Source organism: Salarias fasciatus, chromosome 5, assembly GCF_902148845.1.
Source record: "Salarias fasciatus chromosome 5, fSalaFa1.1, whole genome shotgun sequence".
In the NCBI taxonomy this organism is placed as follows: domain Eukaryota; kingdom Metazoa; phylum Chordata; class Actinopteri; order Blenniiformes; family Blenniidae; genus Salarias; species Salarias fasciatus.
This window is the reverse complement of record NC_043749.1, coordinates 33383043-33401756: the sequence shown is the minus strand read 5'-3', so window position 1 is coordinate 33401756 and position 18714 is coordinate 33383043. Positions and strand designations below refer to the sequence as shown.

The window sequence follows — 18714 nt, the reverse complement described above, 5'->3', positions numbered from 1 at the left end:
ATGCTTTTTCCACTTCCACAACAGTTTGATCTCAGGCGGGCCAGACCAGTTACAGTTGCACCCACGATTACCAGCTTTGCATTGAAGCTTTTTTCTTTTTTGACAATTCCAAATGTTTTCCCCAAATATTTCTCAGCTGGTGGGCCACGGACCACGTGGGTGTTTGCCAGTGAAAATAGAGTCCAGGGGGAAAAAGCTGAAGGTCTATTCACAGAGCTGACCAGTAGATGGCGATAATTCCTTCTAAAACGGTTTGACACCCACCCTCAGGATTTCGTATTGGTTATTTTGACCCCATCTGTACAATTTAGTGCACTGCTTGACTTTTTCTGGACTTCACGGGAGCAGTGCATTCATGCCAAGAAAAATAAGGTGTTTTAGGAGCTTCTATGTATTATTTGAATATGTATGATTTTCTCAGTTAGTGTTTGAATTTGTTTTTAAATACTGGATAACTTCATGAGGGCCCCGTCCTGCCCACCCGCCCCTCATCAGCAGGCTTGGCTCAGTGAAAACAGCTGACAACTAAAAAAAGTCAATGCCTCATTGTGGTTTGGATGTTCTGGCCTGCAGGTTGTGTGTTTGACAGCCCTGCTGTGGAGCAGTGGTTCCATCCGGAGGGACCAAACGATGGAAGCAGGTGTACAGTGTGTGTTGCTGCCCATTCTGACAGCAGCGGGTTTCAGCTCAGGCACCACAGGCCCTGTAGGGAAGAAGAGGGACGATGGAGCTGGGCAGGAGTGGAGGAGGCGCAGACACTGTGGGTCTCTGGCCCTGAACTTTGACCCCCATAAGCTCCCTGTGCTCCCTCACTGTGACCCTAGAATCCTGGATGGGTCAATGTGAAAAAAGCAATTTCCCAATGGGAATGAATCAAGTATGACTGGGTAGTTTTTGTTTTTCAGTTTGTGGCCTTTTCAGATGTCAGGCCTTTGAAGCAGTAAGTAATTCCATCATGTGTTACCCTCATAAACTTGGTTCTATTTCACAAAGTTTGACCTTTCTACTGTACCAGTATTGATTGCCACAGGTTACTCAGAATTCTGACTTTATTCTCATAATAATAAATCTCCATGCAGGACTTCAGGGATTGATTGTCCGCGGGCGGACATGCAGACTGGGCCTCAGGTGCTCTTCCCATATGGACACAAACAGCGTTGGTGTAACATGCTGGTTGATGTTGTTTTCTTCTGCTCCTCCTGGCGGTCCTGGTGTTCGGGGTGTCCGTGATGCTGATCGAGAAGCAGATCCAGAAACTGGACGAGTGGAGAGCGAAGCTCGGTGAGACGCTCCCGGCCGTGGAGCAGTCGTTCTGAGAGGCGTCGCAGAAACACAGCGGGTGGTGTTCGGTCTGGAGAACTTCGGTCCTGCTTCACCACACCTGATCGCAGCGAGGAGTCTGATTCTGGGCCTCCCGGGAGCTTCTCAGTAGATCCAGGCAGACATCTCCCAGGGGGGTCTGCTTCTGCCATGTACCATGAGACAAACGTCAATTCAACTTTTTACTGACATGATTAACAGCTAACTGGCCAGCAGTGATATAGGGGGAGGCGCTTCATTAATAATAACCTTCCTGCTAAATTTGTTACCATTTCAAAACGCTAGTCACAACTTTCTTCAAGAATATAATGGTGTCTGCCATCAGTCTCTGAGGAGTCCTCACATGTCCTGCTCTCCGTCCCTCTCAGAGAGCGTCCTCCTCAAGCCAGAGGTGGCTGAGACTGAGCGGCGTGTCGGTGAGGACCAGCCGCCGCCGGCCAGAGGAGACAACACGGTCATCATTTACAACAGAGTGCCCCAGACGGCCAGCACGTCCTTCACCAACATCGCCTACGACCTCTGCAGGAAAAACCAGTTCCACGTCCTGCACGTCAACATCTCCCCAAACAACCCTGTCCTCTCTCTGCAGGACCAGGTGAGCGAGCAGGACAAGTAGGACTCCAGCTCCCACACCAGCTGGTTTCCATTCACCCTGGTGCTTCTGATGCAGCAGAGACAAAGGGTTCAATAACACATTCTCTGGCGTGGCTGCACGCCGCTGTGCTGTTTCCTGTTCCCTCTTTCATACAGCAACGGTAATCAGTTTTAACATTACCAACATCTGTAATATCATTAATATTTACCGATGCCAAAGTCAAAGAGGGCCTGGGAGCAGTCTGTCCAGATGCTGCTGCTGACGGACCTGGATGATCTGGAGCGCTGGGGGATGTGACCGGGACACTGCTGGAAGGCTGCAAGAGCACCGGGAAGGAAAAGGAATTCATTCATACGCAATAAAACACCTGCACACATTCATTTCATGAGATACTAACAATACCTTTGTTGCATGGAAACCGCAGCTACATGTTTGCGTCTGGCCAAACAAAGATGATTGTCCCCTCAGCTGCACCGGGCATTTCTCAATCTATCTTATAATGCCTCACACTTTTATTTTAAGAAAGTTTATTCTTAATATGCGCACACTGAATACTAATTATTCTGTCCAATTTTACCTTCACATAAAGATCATGCCACTTTTTCTGGCGTGGTGCTGCTCTGTTTCCTGCCTCAGAGGGCCAAACGCTGGAAGCAGGGAACCTTCGCAGGCGAGAAACCCACTCCTCCTCCCCCATGGCTCTGTGCTTCTTCTGTTTGGAAGCCATCTGCCATTAACAGAGGAATAAATGCACACATTGCACCAAAAAGTCCAGCCAGAGTTTATACCTCATTAAGAAATAGCTATTACTAATATGTTTTCAGTTACTGTCATTATTATTTGTAAGTACATACGTTTAAAAAGAACCAATTCTATTATATCGTATGTATATTATGCCTTTAATGGTGCTCAGTGTTTGTTCTTTTTTTTTTGGGGGGGGGGGGGTGACTTTACTGCAGTGACACTGCAAATTAATAAAAGTTATATATATATAAACTGCTTGAAGTGAATTGGCACATTGCATAATTAAACAATACTCACGTGGCTGTGATAACAATTACAACAAAAACAGCACTTTAAATAGCTAGGATATAGCTGAGGAAAGCAAAACTGAAAGAAGCTCTCAATTCTCCTTTTTTTCCATCTCCCCCTCTTCTCCACCTTCTTCCCGAACAAATTAAACTGACAATATTTCACTTGCAAAATACAAAAGTACAAATGCTAACTCAGAAAAAAAAAAAGGGCTGGTTGAAAACTCTGGAAACTCCAGCTTACGGAAGCCCGACAGGCTCGTAACACAAACTCGAGGGCTTCACTCCCAGGCGCCACCTAGTGGTACATGACTGAGAGAACGGCAGCAGAACAATGGATACACCAAAGAAAACACTGACGTGAGTGAAGCACGGAGAGCGATTTCTCATTGTTTGTTTAAAAAAACAATAGAAACACAATAGAAGGTGCGAGGCGAAGAGCAGGAAGTGAGTTTTTTCAATCGTCCAATCAGCTTTCTCTGACGTCACAATTTCCCGTCATGCACCTGAACAAGTGGAAAACAATCGCTGGTATTGTGGCCGCAACCAGAGCAGGTGTGCCAGACCATGTGAAATCGATGTCACAATGCTGTCGGCGACCTGGCAGGACTCGGTTGGTGGGGTTTTGACAAACCTGTCATGTGGTCGCACCAGGAGTCACACTCATCTCCATTATATGCAATTGAAATAGTGTTCGCGGCATTTCATTATTTGTTCAGCAGTTCTGCCTGGAAGATCGTGCTTTGCTCGAGCGGGGGCTCGTGAATCGCACGTTCTGTACAGCTGTTCGCCCTCATTGTGGGGCGTCAGTCAGGCGGTCTGTTGAACAGGTGTGAAGACGAGGGCGGAGTTGCAAGAGAGGGGATTGGGAGGGCAGGCAACTCCGCTGCATCTCACACTTGGTTAGGGATATACCCTTTTTCAATTCAAACCTTCATTCAATTCATTCATTCATTCATTACAAATTGCACTTTTTGCCTGCAAGCTCAATTTACTTGGCGACAATACTTCAACCAATCAGCGCTTCAAAACAAAAACGCTGGCTAGCTTTAGCTCTTTAGCTCGAGCTTCTCTTCACCCAAACACACACGAAAACGTCTTTTCCTGTTAGAAACTCACCAAGCGCAGACCCTTCAGACTCTTGCTCTTGCTTCATTGTTGCTTTCATCCGTAATCCCAGTTACAAATGATGACCGAGGGCCTGCGGGAGGGGGGCTCAGGGGAGCCATCTTCTCCGTGCCATGTCAACATGGGAAACAGAGCGTTTTCACGGGTAGGGGAGGGGCTGCCTCTCTGAGCAGCACAGCAACGAGCAAAGCTCAAACAGGCAGGCATGAAGGAAAAAGAAAAAAACGCTTTGGGGGTGTTTTTGGTGAGTACATAACTATATAACAAGGTTAAAACATAGAAAAAGTGAATTTTGCATGATACAGCCCCATTTAAAAGTAGAAAAAAATAGTCCAAAATGTGGGAACATTTGCTTGTAACAAGCAAAGAAACGTTGTGGTGTAAGAAATATGGACTTAAAATAAGTGTTGTGCTTTCTTGATGAAGCTGACTTGAAGAATGTTTTAGTTAATTCCAGAATTTCAATGAGTGAAAAAAAAAACAACACAACTGAGCCGGGACGCGAACCCACGAGCTCTCGGGTGAGAGGCGTACGCTCTACCACTAGACTATTACTCCAGACAGTAAAAAAGGACGGTTAAGAAGAGGGTACATCAGAAATCCATTGTAATCTATGCTTCACATGTGTTCCAGCACCTGAAACTCCACAGTGGTGTGAGTGAACAACGCCACACCACCTCCACTCTTCTTTTGTCTGTGTCTGTCAAGCATTTCATCCCCTTCAATGCCAAAATCACTTCTCCACAGCACTGTTTGACCAACTTTCTGATGTTGCTCTGAAATTCAAATGGCATTTGAAGTGACCTACAAACAACATGGTGTTTTCAAAGTTGGTGTAAGGGCCTCAGATATTGAGGTGGATCATTGATCATCTGTTACATTAACAACAATCCTCATTTGTACAGTTTGGACTGTGTGAGTTTCAATCAATTCACACGTCTTCCCTTTTCCCACAAGGGGGCGCCACCAGACCACAAGTCACGCTGATCTGAGACCGGGGGAGAGCTGTGTTTATTCTCCACATGGAAAGAGGGAAGTCTCCCAGTCACCCGAAAGCATTTCTACATTTCTCATATTTGGTCAGAAGAAAGCACAATGTGCTGCTTTGTGTGTGTGTGTGTGTGTGTGCGTGCGTGCGTGTGTGTGGACAACCAATGGAGAACGTGTTGCAATAAATGAGGTGAAAAACATTTGTTCGCCTGCATCAATTTCAAGTTCTTGGCCAAGAGTTATGTCTGTTGTGAGTTTTCCGACAATAATCGTACAATAAAACAATAAAAAAACATTTTATGAGTAACCTTATTGTCTTCAACTTATTGTATTTTTATTTTCACAAAATGACATTTGAAAAATCGGGGTCGCCTTATAATCAGCGTCGTCCTATACGGTGCTCTCACTCAAGACTTTGGAACTTGAAAAACATATTTGGAAGGCTAAATGGAAGAAGTGCGTGCGTGCCTGTGTGTGTGTGTGTGTGTGTGTGTGTGTGTGTGTAACCTTCAGTCACTCTAAATTGTCTCTGTCAATCACCAATATATTTTATGTGAAAGGCTTTAAGTCTCACAAATCTCATTGTGTAAAAACAGGTGGAGACACATTTGTGGATATGAGTTGCTTTTGTTTGACGCTCATTTCCAAATAAAATGTCACTACACCATCACTCAAGGCAACTTGTTAGAAACTGTTTCTTCCAGCTGCGCAATATCGCTAAGCTCAGACCCATGGTGTCAAAGAACGAGCTTGAAATGATCCTTCATGCGTTCATATCCTCGCGGCTGGACGACTGCAGCAGCCTGTTCACTGCCTCAACCAGAAAGAGCTGCTCGTCTTCAGTACGTCCAAAACTCAGCTGCCAGGCTGCTGACCAGCGCCAACAGGAGGTCCCACATCACACCTGTTTGAAAATCTCTCCACTGGCTCCCTGTTATTCCACAATGCATTAACAGACACATCTTCATCGCTTCATCTGCTTTCATCCCTGCAGAAAAAGACAAATGTGTTGTGAGCAACTGAGCTTCACAATTCCACAGCCACACAATGAAAGACCAACAATGCCAGTGTAGGGGCATTCCATTAAGAATGAGCCAAAACTACATCAAGAGATGGACACACATCTGTCCAGAATTGTTCCCAACAAACTGATACTGAACTACAAAATGACATGAACATTGGACTGATTGCAGGACTGCTGTAATATCCTATAGTTTCAGCTCATCAACTATGACATACAATCTAAAACACACAACGACAGAAACGTTTGAGTAACTTACTACAACAATGTTGACTCGGTCAACGTGGCAGCATCTGCAGGGTCAGAGGTAGAGTCCAGATGTTTGGAAGCTGCTGCTGAAGAGCTGTCCTCTAATGGATCATCGCCCTGCTCCAGATCCTCCTCCAGGTCCACAACACATCTCTCTGAAGGTCTCTTTACTGCTGTTGCTGAGGAACACAAAAGCTCTGCAGCGGATGGCCCAACACTAAATCCTTGCAGGACGCCGTGGCCTGGACACCTGTAAGCAGATAGAATCTTCACTACAGAAAGTCCACCCATGTGACACACAAAGACAGCCATAAATTACACTGCAAGTGAAAAGTATTACAACACAAAAATGATTCCAAATGATTCCACTTCATCACAAATAACTGTAGTCAGGGTGGCTCCAGACCTGCTCCTCTCAAATCAGGCTGAAGAATCCTCAAGGATAGCTGTGTGCTCACAGAGGGGGTCTGCAGGGGGCCGGTCTGCCGTGAAACATCCCTGGATGCTGGAAACTGTGTGGATGCACCGCTTCGGCTGGCCTACAAAGAGAGGACAGAGCTGACACCAACATCTTCTCAAATATGGACTCACAACAGCTACCAGCAGGGCAACAATGAGGAAAACAAACAGACACAATTGTAAAAAGTGAAGGGTTACAAAGACTGTTTCACTCCCAGTGTAAATCATATTGTAACATAGCCAAAGCTTGTTCGTCCAATAAACGTCACCAGTGCAAAATGTGTACTGTATCAACCTTCCACTTATTTGCTGCTGTGACCTATAAGTGAGACTCCAAAGCCCTATTCACACGGCAGTATGAAGACCTCAGGACCAATGATGATTTGTAAGCATTGAGAAAGATATTTGTGATCTTGAGCCCAATGCGCAAAGTGTGTCATTTGTAAAGTCAGAACACCGTAAATGACCTGTCATATTTCACCAAACACCAACATGAGAATGTGCGTATCAGTGACTGGGGCTGGTCGTTGACACCATAGACATAATAAAGAGTAGACCCCGCTTGGGGCGCTGCGCAACGAGAAATACGGCCGCCATCTTGGTCCGGTCCAGAGGCGCATACGCTCCAGTCATTTGTGTGGAGATTCAGCCGGAGCTCTGCTGTGACACCTGTGTGTGGGACGGTAGCGAGCAGGGCTCAAGGAATAACTTTTCACAGATAGGATTTAACGTTTTTTCAACATCACACCTGACTGTAGACTCATTTGCAAACAGCTGGCTCATTAACAATTACGGCAACTTTTAGGAACAGATTTGCATTAACTTGAAAAATGAGAATGAGAGGTTCTAAGAAACTTGAAGGAATAAAATAGAATGAAAAAGAAGAAAGTGAACTCTTAGATGATTTTGTGTTGATCTCCTGTTTCATTTTGCATATTTTCTAAAGACAGAAATGTGAGGAAGAAGTGAGAGATCGCTCTAAGGAGGGAGAATTTCCCAGCAAGAGACTCGTCTGTGCTGTATAGTGAGACTTCAGAGAGCAGGATTTCCACAGGACAGGACAAGGTTGTCCGCCTTAGAGATGGCGTTATTCCATCCATCTTTTTTTTGTTTTTCTTTTTGTACATATAGTCAAAACAATATGACTATGTGCATAGGAATGAAAAAAAGCCAAAAGGCTTGTACAAATGCTGCTCCTGCACAAATTCAAAGTGAAAAGAAAAGAGAAATGACCATGTAAAAGCCGTACATAAGAAGATGACTTAAAATCCAGCACAAAAACAGAAAAAGAAAAAGAAAGAGAAAAAAAAAGAAAAAAGAGAAATCTTACAAAAATATAAACAAAGAATAAAAGAAAACAGACAATCTAAAGCAATTCCCATGTATCTCATGTATTGTGTTTGGATTAGGTCAGATATTGCGATATTAAATTGTTCTTTAAGTTTTTTTTGTAGTTGAACATAGACGAAGCAGGGACAGGCACATTAATATAGATTGTCTCCCATTGGTGACAGAGAAATAACTGATTCCAGCGTTCACAATGATCACGATAGAGAGAATCTGTCCAAACAGATGATCCCCCCTACCCCCACCCCCCAAAAAACAAAAACAAAAAGACACAAAATGAGTAGGAAAAAAGCCAAAACAACAACAAAAGAAAAGGGAAAAACAAGCAAAAAGACAACACGGAAAACATGCTTTAAGTGTGTTCCAAGTCTTTAAGTTTCCAGATCTCCTCCAAAGAGTAGGAGCATCACAATAAGGCTGTTAGCGTTGTTGAAGGGAAATATTCTATTGATTACATGGCATACATTACTTACTTATGACTTTATATTATATTATTATATTTTGACATGTGTATATAAATAGATAAAGATATATAAAATTAAACAAAATAATTACAAATATTAAATTAGTCTATTAAAACCGCCAGTTATTAATAATTATTGAGACATAGCAGGAACCTAGCTCTAAACCTAGATATATCCCTGATTAATTATTAGACTATGGCATACAGCTCTGCCAGCATCTTCTAAAATATTATTTTATTCATTATAAACATTTGAAAACGCCAAAAATTGTGGCCTCTATCATGCCTCTTTGAATGACGTTTGCAGATGAAAAAAAATGCGCAGTATTGAGCGAACTATGATTGATTTAATGTGCAAATAAAGTTGTGTTGAAGTCCCCCAGATATTATTTCGTGTTGAGTATTCGAGTTTTTCTCCAGTGGTTTTTCGCTCATTTGTTGAAAGAGAAATGAGTTTGTGAAAATAAAATGGAGAAATGTCCAAAGTAACAGAGTATAATGAAGCGATGCTAGCAAGAGTAGCTAACATTAGCTGGCATGCTAAAAGCACATTGAACAGGTTACGGTGGAGGAAAGCTGGCAAACAGGATGGTGTAAAGAATGTGGGCAAAAGTAGCCCCCGCAGAGTAGCTCTGCGGTTCTAAGGTGGTTCATGTGTGTCTCGATCGTGTTGCAGTGGATCAGTATGTATGCTACTGCGGGAACCGAACTCGCTACCCTGCAGTCCCAGGCCTGTGTTGCTAACCGCAAGGCTACACTACGGGGGCCCAGTAGAACAAAGACAGAGGGCGTATTTAAACCTACTGACGTCACGAGGATGCGTTGGCCTCCAGTGCGCATGCGCCAAATGTCACTTCATTTCAACACACTGTTTGCTGCATCAAACTCCACGTTCAGCTTCATATGAAAACACACCGAAAACCAACTAACAAATGTCACCTACACTTTCACAGCACAAACAAGTCAAACACACCTGAAAAAGGGCCCAATGCTTTGCTCTCTGTGCCACCGACTCACCGGGATCAGCTCCTCTTCTCTGCAGACCCAAGGGCGGACTGGCCATCGGGAGCACCGGGAGGTTTCCCGGTGGGCCGCTGCCTCACTGGGCCGGTCGGACCACGAGAAAAAAAAAAAGTCTGACGCGACACCGCCAACAGCGCTATGGTCCGCTCCACAAGGAGGCTGGGCTGTCAGCTGGACAGCTCCTGATGCCATAGGCTGGTTTACCTGGGATTGCTGCTGATAGCCAATCACATTTCATCCCTGCGGTGGTTACGTCCCACCCACTCCCTCACTCTGCAGCTGCTGTCAACTGTCAATCACACACAGCCGAGACGGACATACTTTGGATGGATGCAAGAATGCACAAAATATGGAGAAAAACAAAACAAAACAAAACAAAACGAAAAGGTGGCGCTGAGAAGCTCAGGGACAAAAAGAGAAAATCCCTTCATGACCGGCAAGTAAGTTATGTTTGGTACTTGTTGATGCTTTGATGAAAATGTATTTGGTTAAAGTGAGATAATTCAGCACAGCGAAATTTCCTGTAGATGTGAACCTGGCTGTGCTGTTGCTAATTATGATGGGATGGGGTCTTTCACCTTTGTAGCCACGTTGTCATCTGGTTGAAATTAACCTGTTCTTATCAATTAATTGACTGTAATACTAAATGACCATAAATTAATGAATTGTTTACTTGTCTGTACAAGTTCGCTATCAGAATAATTCAGTGATACATCCCAGAATTTATTATTTTTTTCTTTTTTATGTAAAATACCTACTGATGATGATGCGTGATGATGATGATGATTGGTAAACTATCATAATTAATAATATTAATCTCTTATCTAGATTAAATATAACCCAGATGTGGACAGAGAAGTGAATCCCAGACTTGTTATGGTAAGGCTGATGACAATAATGCTTGTTTGCCCAACCATAACCCACATGCACTAATATCAAATGCTGTTGATAGTAAACCACTAAAACTGCTCTAACAATTCACATTGCCAATCATTTTTGTAGTCTGATGTCCATGCTGCTGACACAGAAGGCCAAGGACAAGAAGTCAGGTTCCCCCATCAGTTGATTATTTCACAAGGCCAAAGCCAGAGACTTAGACGTCCTCCTCCATTTTCACCACAAGCAGAAGGCAGACAGCCCTGTAGTGCAGAGGCCATTTTGTTTGATGGAACAAACCAGAAATGACTGACATATAATGAACAAACCAAAACACTCTTCTGCTTTCTTTGCATGGCTTATGGTAATGTTGAGATAGCAGCTCCTTTATCACTGGCATGACCACCTTCACCCACGAACACCTGAGAGTCGATGAGTATGACAGACAGCAAGTATGCAAGAGGTGACAAGTTTTGGAGCGCATCATAGATGTGATCAAGCTCATCGGCAAAAGGGGTTTGAGTCACAGAGGAAAGCAGGCAGAAGCAGCACACACCTTAGATGAGGTAGTTCATGTGTAGTTCATGACATTTTCAAAATAAAATATGGAAAAATGAAAAAGATTTTCTTTCCCTGTAGAACTTATCTCCAACAACTAATGTGTATCATAAGTTTGAGTTCTAAATGTGACATGTTGATGTGAAATGTGTATGTGTACTATTAAACCATCCTTTGACTCTGGCCAATATAAAACTGTGTCGTAAAAGCGTAAAGACATGATTTTGTGGAGATTGGAAGTTTTCCTGTGAACAGTATTTAGTAAATATTAGAATTAATCACCCAGGCGACTCATTTCTCTCATTCAGATGGCAAATATGGCAGTGTCATTTGTTGTAATAATCATGATTTCATTTGCTTATTTCCATCTTGTAATTGGAGAGAGTGCAGTCTTCCCTGTTCACCCTGAAGGGAGAGTGCTGGTGCCCACCGCTGAGGCCAAGCAGAAGGAGAGGACCCGTTTGCACATGGACCAAACTACAGAACTTGTCAGAACTTGTGAATTTGTGCATTCCCGAGGTGGAGATCTATCTGACAGGACGCAGCTTCTGGCCAGCTGCAAGCTGCAGTTTGGCAAATACCAAGGGCCAGCCTTCATGTGGCTGCTGGAGAATGCCCTTGGTTTCAGCCACATACCTGGCCAGCAGCATAAATAAGGACTCGGAGAAAGTCCAGAAGGACAGCAACCTTTCTGCTGACAAACTGTTGTTCCTGGAAGATGCTGAAGAACTTCCAGAGATGCAGGAAGAAATAAACCGCTATCATTTGAATTTTACTCATATGTTTGATGTTGTCAATACAGGTGAAAGAACTCTGTCCTCACCTGATGTGTCCAGCCCCAAGAGAGAAGACACAGCACCCACAGCTATTTACCACATCACCAAATACATGGCATCATTTCACATGCTTTTTCTTTTTCCAGTCAATAATGATAACTTTTTCATCAATAAGATTTATGCGTATTCTTTTATTCAGACCACAATCCCCTGTTGTCTCGTCCGCAGCCCTGCCTTCCATCGCTGGATGGGAAGTTGATGAAGAGGAGGACCCAGAGCTGGAGTTTCTTCAATAGAAAAATCAATCACAATGCACACCAGCAACCAGGAACGTTTAAAAAGGAAACTCTGTAGCCGATGTATCCCCAAGATGATCCACCATGGACATGTCACAAAATAAATACCGTGTTGGCCCAAATGTAGGCATTGTTTTTTTCCAAAAGTTGAATTCTCCAAATGGGGTCTCACTATCATCGAGGACCAGATTGTTGTTACACATCAGCGCCGCTAGATGGAGCCAAAGTACCAGTAAGCAGGAAGCAAATGGAGAGTTCTGCAGTGATCTGATGAACAATGGAGGAAGGTGACCATATGGAACGAAGGGGCTGGAACGCTGGACAAGTGAGCAAACAACAGAGGAGAAGTTTAAACTGATGGTTCAACACAGCAGAGTCAACAAACAACTGCCAAGCAGCCAAGATATATTAGACTGAATTATTAATACTCATGAAGTTGAATAGAACTTGAATTTGATGCTTATAAAGTTTTTTACATCATTAATGCAGTTGTTGAACCTTTGAGGAACTTATTTGTTGCTTATTCACTGAGTCACAGCCTCAGATTTTGAGAAAGGGAATGTAGTTTATTTAATACTGCAGGAATATTTCTTGATCTTTTGTTAAATTGATTGATAGACAGATGAAGGAAGGAGAGTCTGTGACTCTTGGCCAAGAACTTGAAATTGATGCAGGCGAACAAATGTTTTTCACCTCATTTATTGCAACACGTTCTCCATTGGTTGTCCACACACACACACACACACACACACACACACACACACACACACACACACACACACACACACACACACACACACACACACACACACACACACACACAAAGCAGCACATTGTGCTTTCTTCTGACCAAATATGAGAAATGGAGAAATGCTTTCGGGTGACTGGGAGACTTCCCTCTTTCCATGTGGAGAATAAACACAGCTCTCCCCCAGTCTCAGATCAGCGTGACTTGTGGTCTGGTGGCGCCCCCTTGTGGGAGAAGGGAAGACGTGTGAATTGATTGAAACTCACACAGTCCAAACTGTACAAATGAGGATTGTTGTTAATGTAACAGATGATCAATGATCCACCTCAATATCTGAGGCCCTTACACCAACTTTGAAAACACCATGTTGTTTGTAGGTCACTTCAAATGCCATTTGAATTTCAGAGCAACATCAGAAAGTTGGTCAAACAGTGCTGTGGAGAAGTGATTTTGGCATTGAAGGGGATGAAATGCTTGACAGACACAGACAAAAGAAGAGTGGAGGTGGTGTGGCGTTGTTCACTCACACCACTGTGGAGTTTCAGGTGCTGGAACACATGTGAAGCATCGATTACAATGGATTTCTGATGTACCCTCTTCTTAACCGTCCCTTTTTACCGTCTGGAGTAATAGTCTAGTGGTAGAGCGTACGCCTCTCACCCGAGAGCTCGTGGGTTCGCGTCCCGGCTCTGTCGTATTGTTTTTTTCACTCATTGAAATTCTGGAATTAACTAAAACATTCTTCAAGTCAGCTTCATCAAGAAAGCACAACACTTATTTTAAGTCCATATTTCTTACACCACAACGTTTCTTTGCTTGTTACAAGCAAATGTTCCCACATTTTGGACTATTTTTTTCGAGCTTTAAATGGGGCTGTATCATGCAAAATTCACTTTTTCTATGTTTTAACCTTGTTATATAGTTATGTACTCACCAAAAACACCCCCAAAGCGTTTTTTCTTTTTCCTTCATGCCTGCCTGTTTGAGCTTTGCTCGTTGCTGTGCTGCTCAGAGAGGCAGCCCCTCCCCTACCCGTGAAAACGCTCTGTTTCCCATGTTGACGTGACACGGAGAAGATGGCTCCCCTGAGCCCCCCTCCCGCAGGCCCTCGGTCATCATTTGTAACTGGGATTACGGAGATAAACTTTCACCATCGTCTGAAAGCAACAATGAAGCAAGAGCAAGAGTCTGAAGGGTCTGCGCTTGGTGAGTTTCTAACAGGAAAAGACGTTTTCGTGTGTCTTTGGGTGAAGAGAAGCTCGAGCAAAAGAGCTAAAGCTAGCTAGCGTTTTTGTTTTGAAGCGCTGATTGGTTGAAGTATTGTAGCCAAGTAAATTTAGCTTGCAGGCAAAAAGTGCAATTTGTAATGAATGAATGAATTGAATGAAGGTTTGAATTGAAAAAGGGTATATCCCTAACCAAGTGTGAGATGCAGCGGAGTTGCCTGCCCTCCCAATCCCCTCTCTTGCAAATCCGCCCTCGTCTTCACACCTGTTCAACAGACCGCCTGACTGACGCCCCACAATGAGAGCGAACAGCTGTACAGAACGTGCGATTCACGAGCCCCCGCTCGAGCAAAGCACGATCTTCCAGGCAGAACTGCTGAACAAATAATGAAATGCCGCGAACACTATTTCAATTGCATATAATGGAGATGAGTGTGACTCCTGGTGCGACCACATGACAAGTTTGTCAAAACCCCACCAACCGAGTCCTGCCAGGTCGCCGACAGCATTGTGACATCGATTTCACATGGTCTGGCACACCTGCTCCGGTTGCTGCCACAATACCAGCGATTGTTTTCCACTTGTTCAGGTGCATGACGGGAAATTGTGACGTCAGAAAAAGCTGATTGGACGATTGAAAAAACTCACTTCCTGCTCTTCGCCCCGCACCTTCTATTGTGTTTCTATAGTTTTTTTAAACAAACAAACAATGAGAAAACGCTCTCCGTGCTTCACTCACGTCAGTGTTTTCTTTGGTGTATCCATTGTTCTGCTGCCGTTCTCTCAGTCATGTACCACTAGGTGGCGCCTGGGAGTGAAGCCCTCGAGTTTGTGTTACGAGCCTGTCGGGCTTCCGTAAGCTGGAGTTTCCAGAGTTTTCAACCAGCCCTTTTTTTTTTCTGAGTTAGCATTTGTACTTTTGTATTTTGCAAGTGAAATATTGTCAGTTTAATTTGTTCGGGAAGAAGGTGGAGAAGAGGGGGAGATGGAAAAAAAGGAGAATTGAGAGCTTCTTTCAGTTTTGCTTTCCTCAGCTATATCCTAGCTATTTAAAGTGCTGTTTTGTTGTAATTGTTATCACAGCCACGTGAGTATTGTTTAATTATGCAATGTGCCAATTCACTTCAAGCAGTTTATATATATAAAACTGAGAAATTTCATTGAAAATCTTTTATTAATTTGCAGTGTCACTGCAGTAAAGTCACCCCCCCCCCCCCCAAAAAAAAAAAAGAACAAACACTGAGCACCATTAAAGGCATAATATACATACGATATAATAGAATTGGTTCTTTTTAAACGTATGTACTTACAAATAATAATGACAGTAACTGAAAACATATTAGTAATAGCTATTTCTTAATGAGGTATAAACTCTGGCTGGACTTTTTGGTGCAATGTGTGCATTTATTCCTCTGTTAATGGCAGATGGCTTCCAAACAGAAGAAGCACAGAGCCATGGGGGAGGAGGAGTGGGTTTCTCGCCTGCGAAGGTTCCCTGCTTCCAGCGTTTGGCCCTCTGAGGCAGGAAGCAGAGCAGCACCACGCCAGAAAAAGTGGTATGATCTTTATGTGAAGGTAAAGTTGGACAGAATAATCAGCATTCAGTGTGCACATATTAAGAATAAACTTTATTAAAATTAAAGTGTGAGGCATTATAAGATAGATTGAGAATGCCCGATGCAGCGGAGGGGACAATCATCTTTATTTGGCCAGACGCAAACTTGTAGCTGCGGTTTCCATGCAAATAAGGTATGTTGGTATCTCGTGAAATGAATGTGTGCAGGTGTTTTGTTGTGTATGAATGAATTCCTTTTCCTTCCCGGTGCTCTTGCAGCCTTCCAGCAGTGTCCCGGTCACATCCCCCAGCGCTCCAGATCATCCAGGTCCATCAGCAGCAGCATCTGGACAGACTGCTCCCAGAGCCCCTTTGACTTTGGCATCGGTAAATATTAATGATGTTACAGGTGTTGGTAATTGCAAAAATATTTAGAGAAAACATGTTGAAGGAAACACTATCAAAACTTTTTCTGCAGTTTACAAAGTCAAGGTTTGCCACGTCTCATGGTGCTGCCTTTACACCAAACCTGAGTTTGGCGAGAAAACATGTCAGCGAGGTAATGTAGCAGCAGCACGGTGTTGTCCGGCTCATTTCAATGGATGATGTTTTTAGCTGTTCTCTCTCCCTCTCTCATCAGGCCTCCAGCTCTTCTGTGTCCTCCAGCACCCCTGCAAGTGCCACGACAAGCAGAGCACAGTCACCTGCCCGCAGTCCCAGGACATTTATTCAGACGGTCTCTCCTCTGTCTCTTCCTCCCTCACCTGTGGCAAAGCGGCCCTCTGCCACCTCCATCCCACCAGCGACTGAGAGAGCGCTGAGGAAGTTTTCACTCCAGTTATTTTCTTTGCATTGATGTTTTACAAAACTTCAAGTAATAATGGCATCCTCATTATTTTGTCTTTACATTGCTGTCTTGAAACAATGAGGAAGCATCAGCCTCATCCTCAGCTCCTCCAATCCCACTGTCCTCTGCTACGACCTCTGCGTGTGTCCCATCTGCTCCACCTCCGACTGCTCCACCTCCGACTGCTCCCTCTGAGCTCTCCACATCCGACCCTGTTCACGCTCCAGCAGGAGAAGCACAGACAGCTCCAGGTTCTGAGCTTTACTGGCTGCCAGCGGAGATGAAAAAAAAGATACCAGCTCAGGATCAAAGATGGATTTCAGCCGCCATCTGGAAAAACCAGCGACTGCGAGTAGACCTGGAGTTGTGGTCCGCACCACCAGAGCCTGCTCTTATTTACCATCGGGCTCCTACTCCAGAGCGGTTTTTCACCCACAAGCTCCTCCTGTGGATGCCGCATCACTTGTGGAAAGTGAGGCTGCACTGCCCTGTGTGCAGAAAGCAGCTCACAGGTGCTGGTGTCCACAAGAGAGCGCGCAAAGTCTTGGATATTGACAGTTATTACATTTTAATCACAGAGACTCTGAGATGCAAGTCAGTTGGGTGCAAAACAAATGACATCTCCTCCAGCAAGACCATCCTTGACCAGCTGGATATGGCTCACAGGCTGGAGTTCAGGCTGATCCTGACGCAGAAGTGAGTAAACCAGATTGATAAATGTTTGGAATCAAAGCAGATTGATCACTTGCTGTGTTTATTAATTCTGTTAATTTTGCAAACTCAAATAAATAAATAAATAAACAAATCAACTGCTTACAGTGTTTATTTGTTTTAATGTATTTTTAGGAACGAGTGCCAACAGTGTGAATTTCCAGCTGTACCTCCTGGATGGCCTCAACAGACGGAACCAGGACAGAGAAGCTGCCTCTCTGGCAGTCCAGACCTCGTCACTGCGAAGCTACTCAGGTGACCTTGTTCCCTGTGTCAACACCTACAGTACCAAGGTGCTTGGAAGGAAACTCGTCCCTTCTTTCCAACCTCCGTCTGTGTACACGGGTGAGTTCAGAATTTCCCCTCAAGTGCCCTTAAATACATAAAGAACAACATGATTAATTAGTTGCCATTGTTTTTTTATCAATTTTCTTTTCTACTTTCTATCCCAGGAGAGCTGATAGGTATCGATTACCTGTTCAGGCAGACAGGAAGGGCCATGCAGAACACAGAGCCTGACACCGAGGAGACCGACCAGCTGCTGGAGGACATTGGCACAGAGGGGGAGTTTGAAGACGAAGGCTTTGAAGATGCAGACGTAGACCCCACCGTAGGATCCTTGGACACCACAAGCCCATCTTCTCAGCCACCACCAACCATCACCTCCCCAGTCTGTGTTGTGGAAAGCCCCACCTTTCCCCAACCTCCTGCATCTGATCCCATCTCGTCTGCCCCATGCCTCCCTGCTCCCACCCACCTTCCAGCTGCTCTGCTGACCTCTACAGTTGCTGTGAGTATTGGTGATAGTCTTATCTGGAACACCTGCTATTTATGATATTCTAAAATGACTTTTAACATGTTTTATTTTTGCTTGAGTATAAAGTTTTATTTGTGTTACAATCTTTTTCAGACTGTGGATTTGAGTACCACCAGCTCAGACTCTGCTCCTCTCCCTCCCACTGTCACCACTGCTGTTGCCACTGCCTCAGATCCACCTGCTGCTCTCTCTCTCTGCTCCACCTGCTGCTCTCTCTGCTCCACCTGCTGCTCTCTCTCTCTGCTCCACCTGCTGCTCTCTCTCTCTGCTCCACCTGCTGCTCTCTCTGCTCCATCTGCAAAGAGCCGGGCACACTCTCACAGACAGGTGGGATGTTCTTGTTCATCCTTGGACACCATATTTTTTTTATTACAACGGTCTATTACTAATGGTCATCTTATCTTCTGTAACAGTCCACTGGTGCATCATGTTCCACCTCCAGCAAAGCCTCTGCTGCTCCTCTTCCCACCACCATCACCACCTCTGTCTCCACTGCTTCAGCTGATGTTCCTTGCAGGCCACCAGCTATGAGCCCAGCAGCACCTGAACAGGAGGTAATATCAGGTTATATTGCACTTAAATGTTATGTTTTTGCTTGTAATATGATTGTTTTTAATTGTTCATTTACTGTTACATTGTCAGGCTGAGGATGAGCATCATATTCCAGGGATGGACCGA

The 18714-nt window shown here is 44.3% G+C and overlaps 1 protein-coding gene across 1 annotated transcript; it reads left to right on the top strand.

Moving 5' to 3' along the window:
- Nucleotides 1-1196: 1196 nt before the first annotated feature.
- LOC115388521 (heparan sulfate 2-O-sulfotransferase 1-like) lies at nucleotides 1197-1936 on the top strand (the record flags this gene model as incomplete). Its single annotated transcript, XM_030091681.1, has 2 exons — nucleotides 1197-1281; nucleotides 1689-1936. Coding segments are annotated over 2 exons (333 nt in total), but the record flags the coding sequence as incomplete, so codon positions are not given.
- Between the last annotated feature and the right edge of the window lie 16778 nt (nucleotides 1937-18714).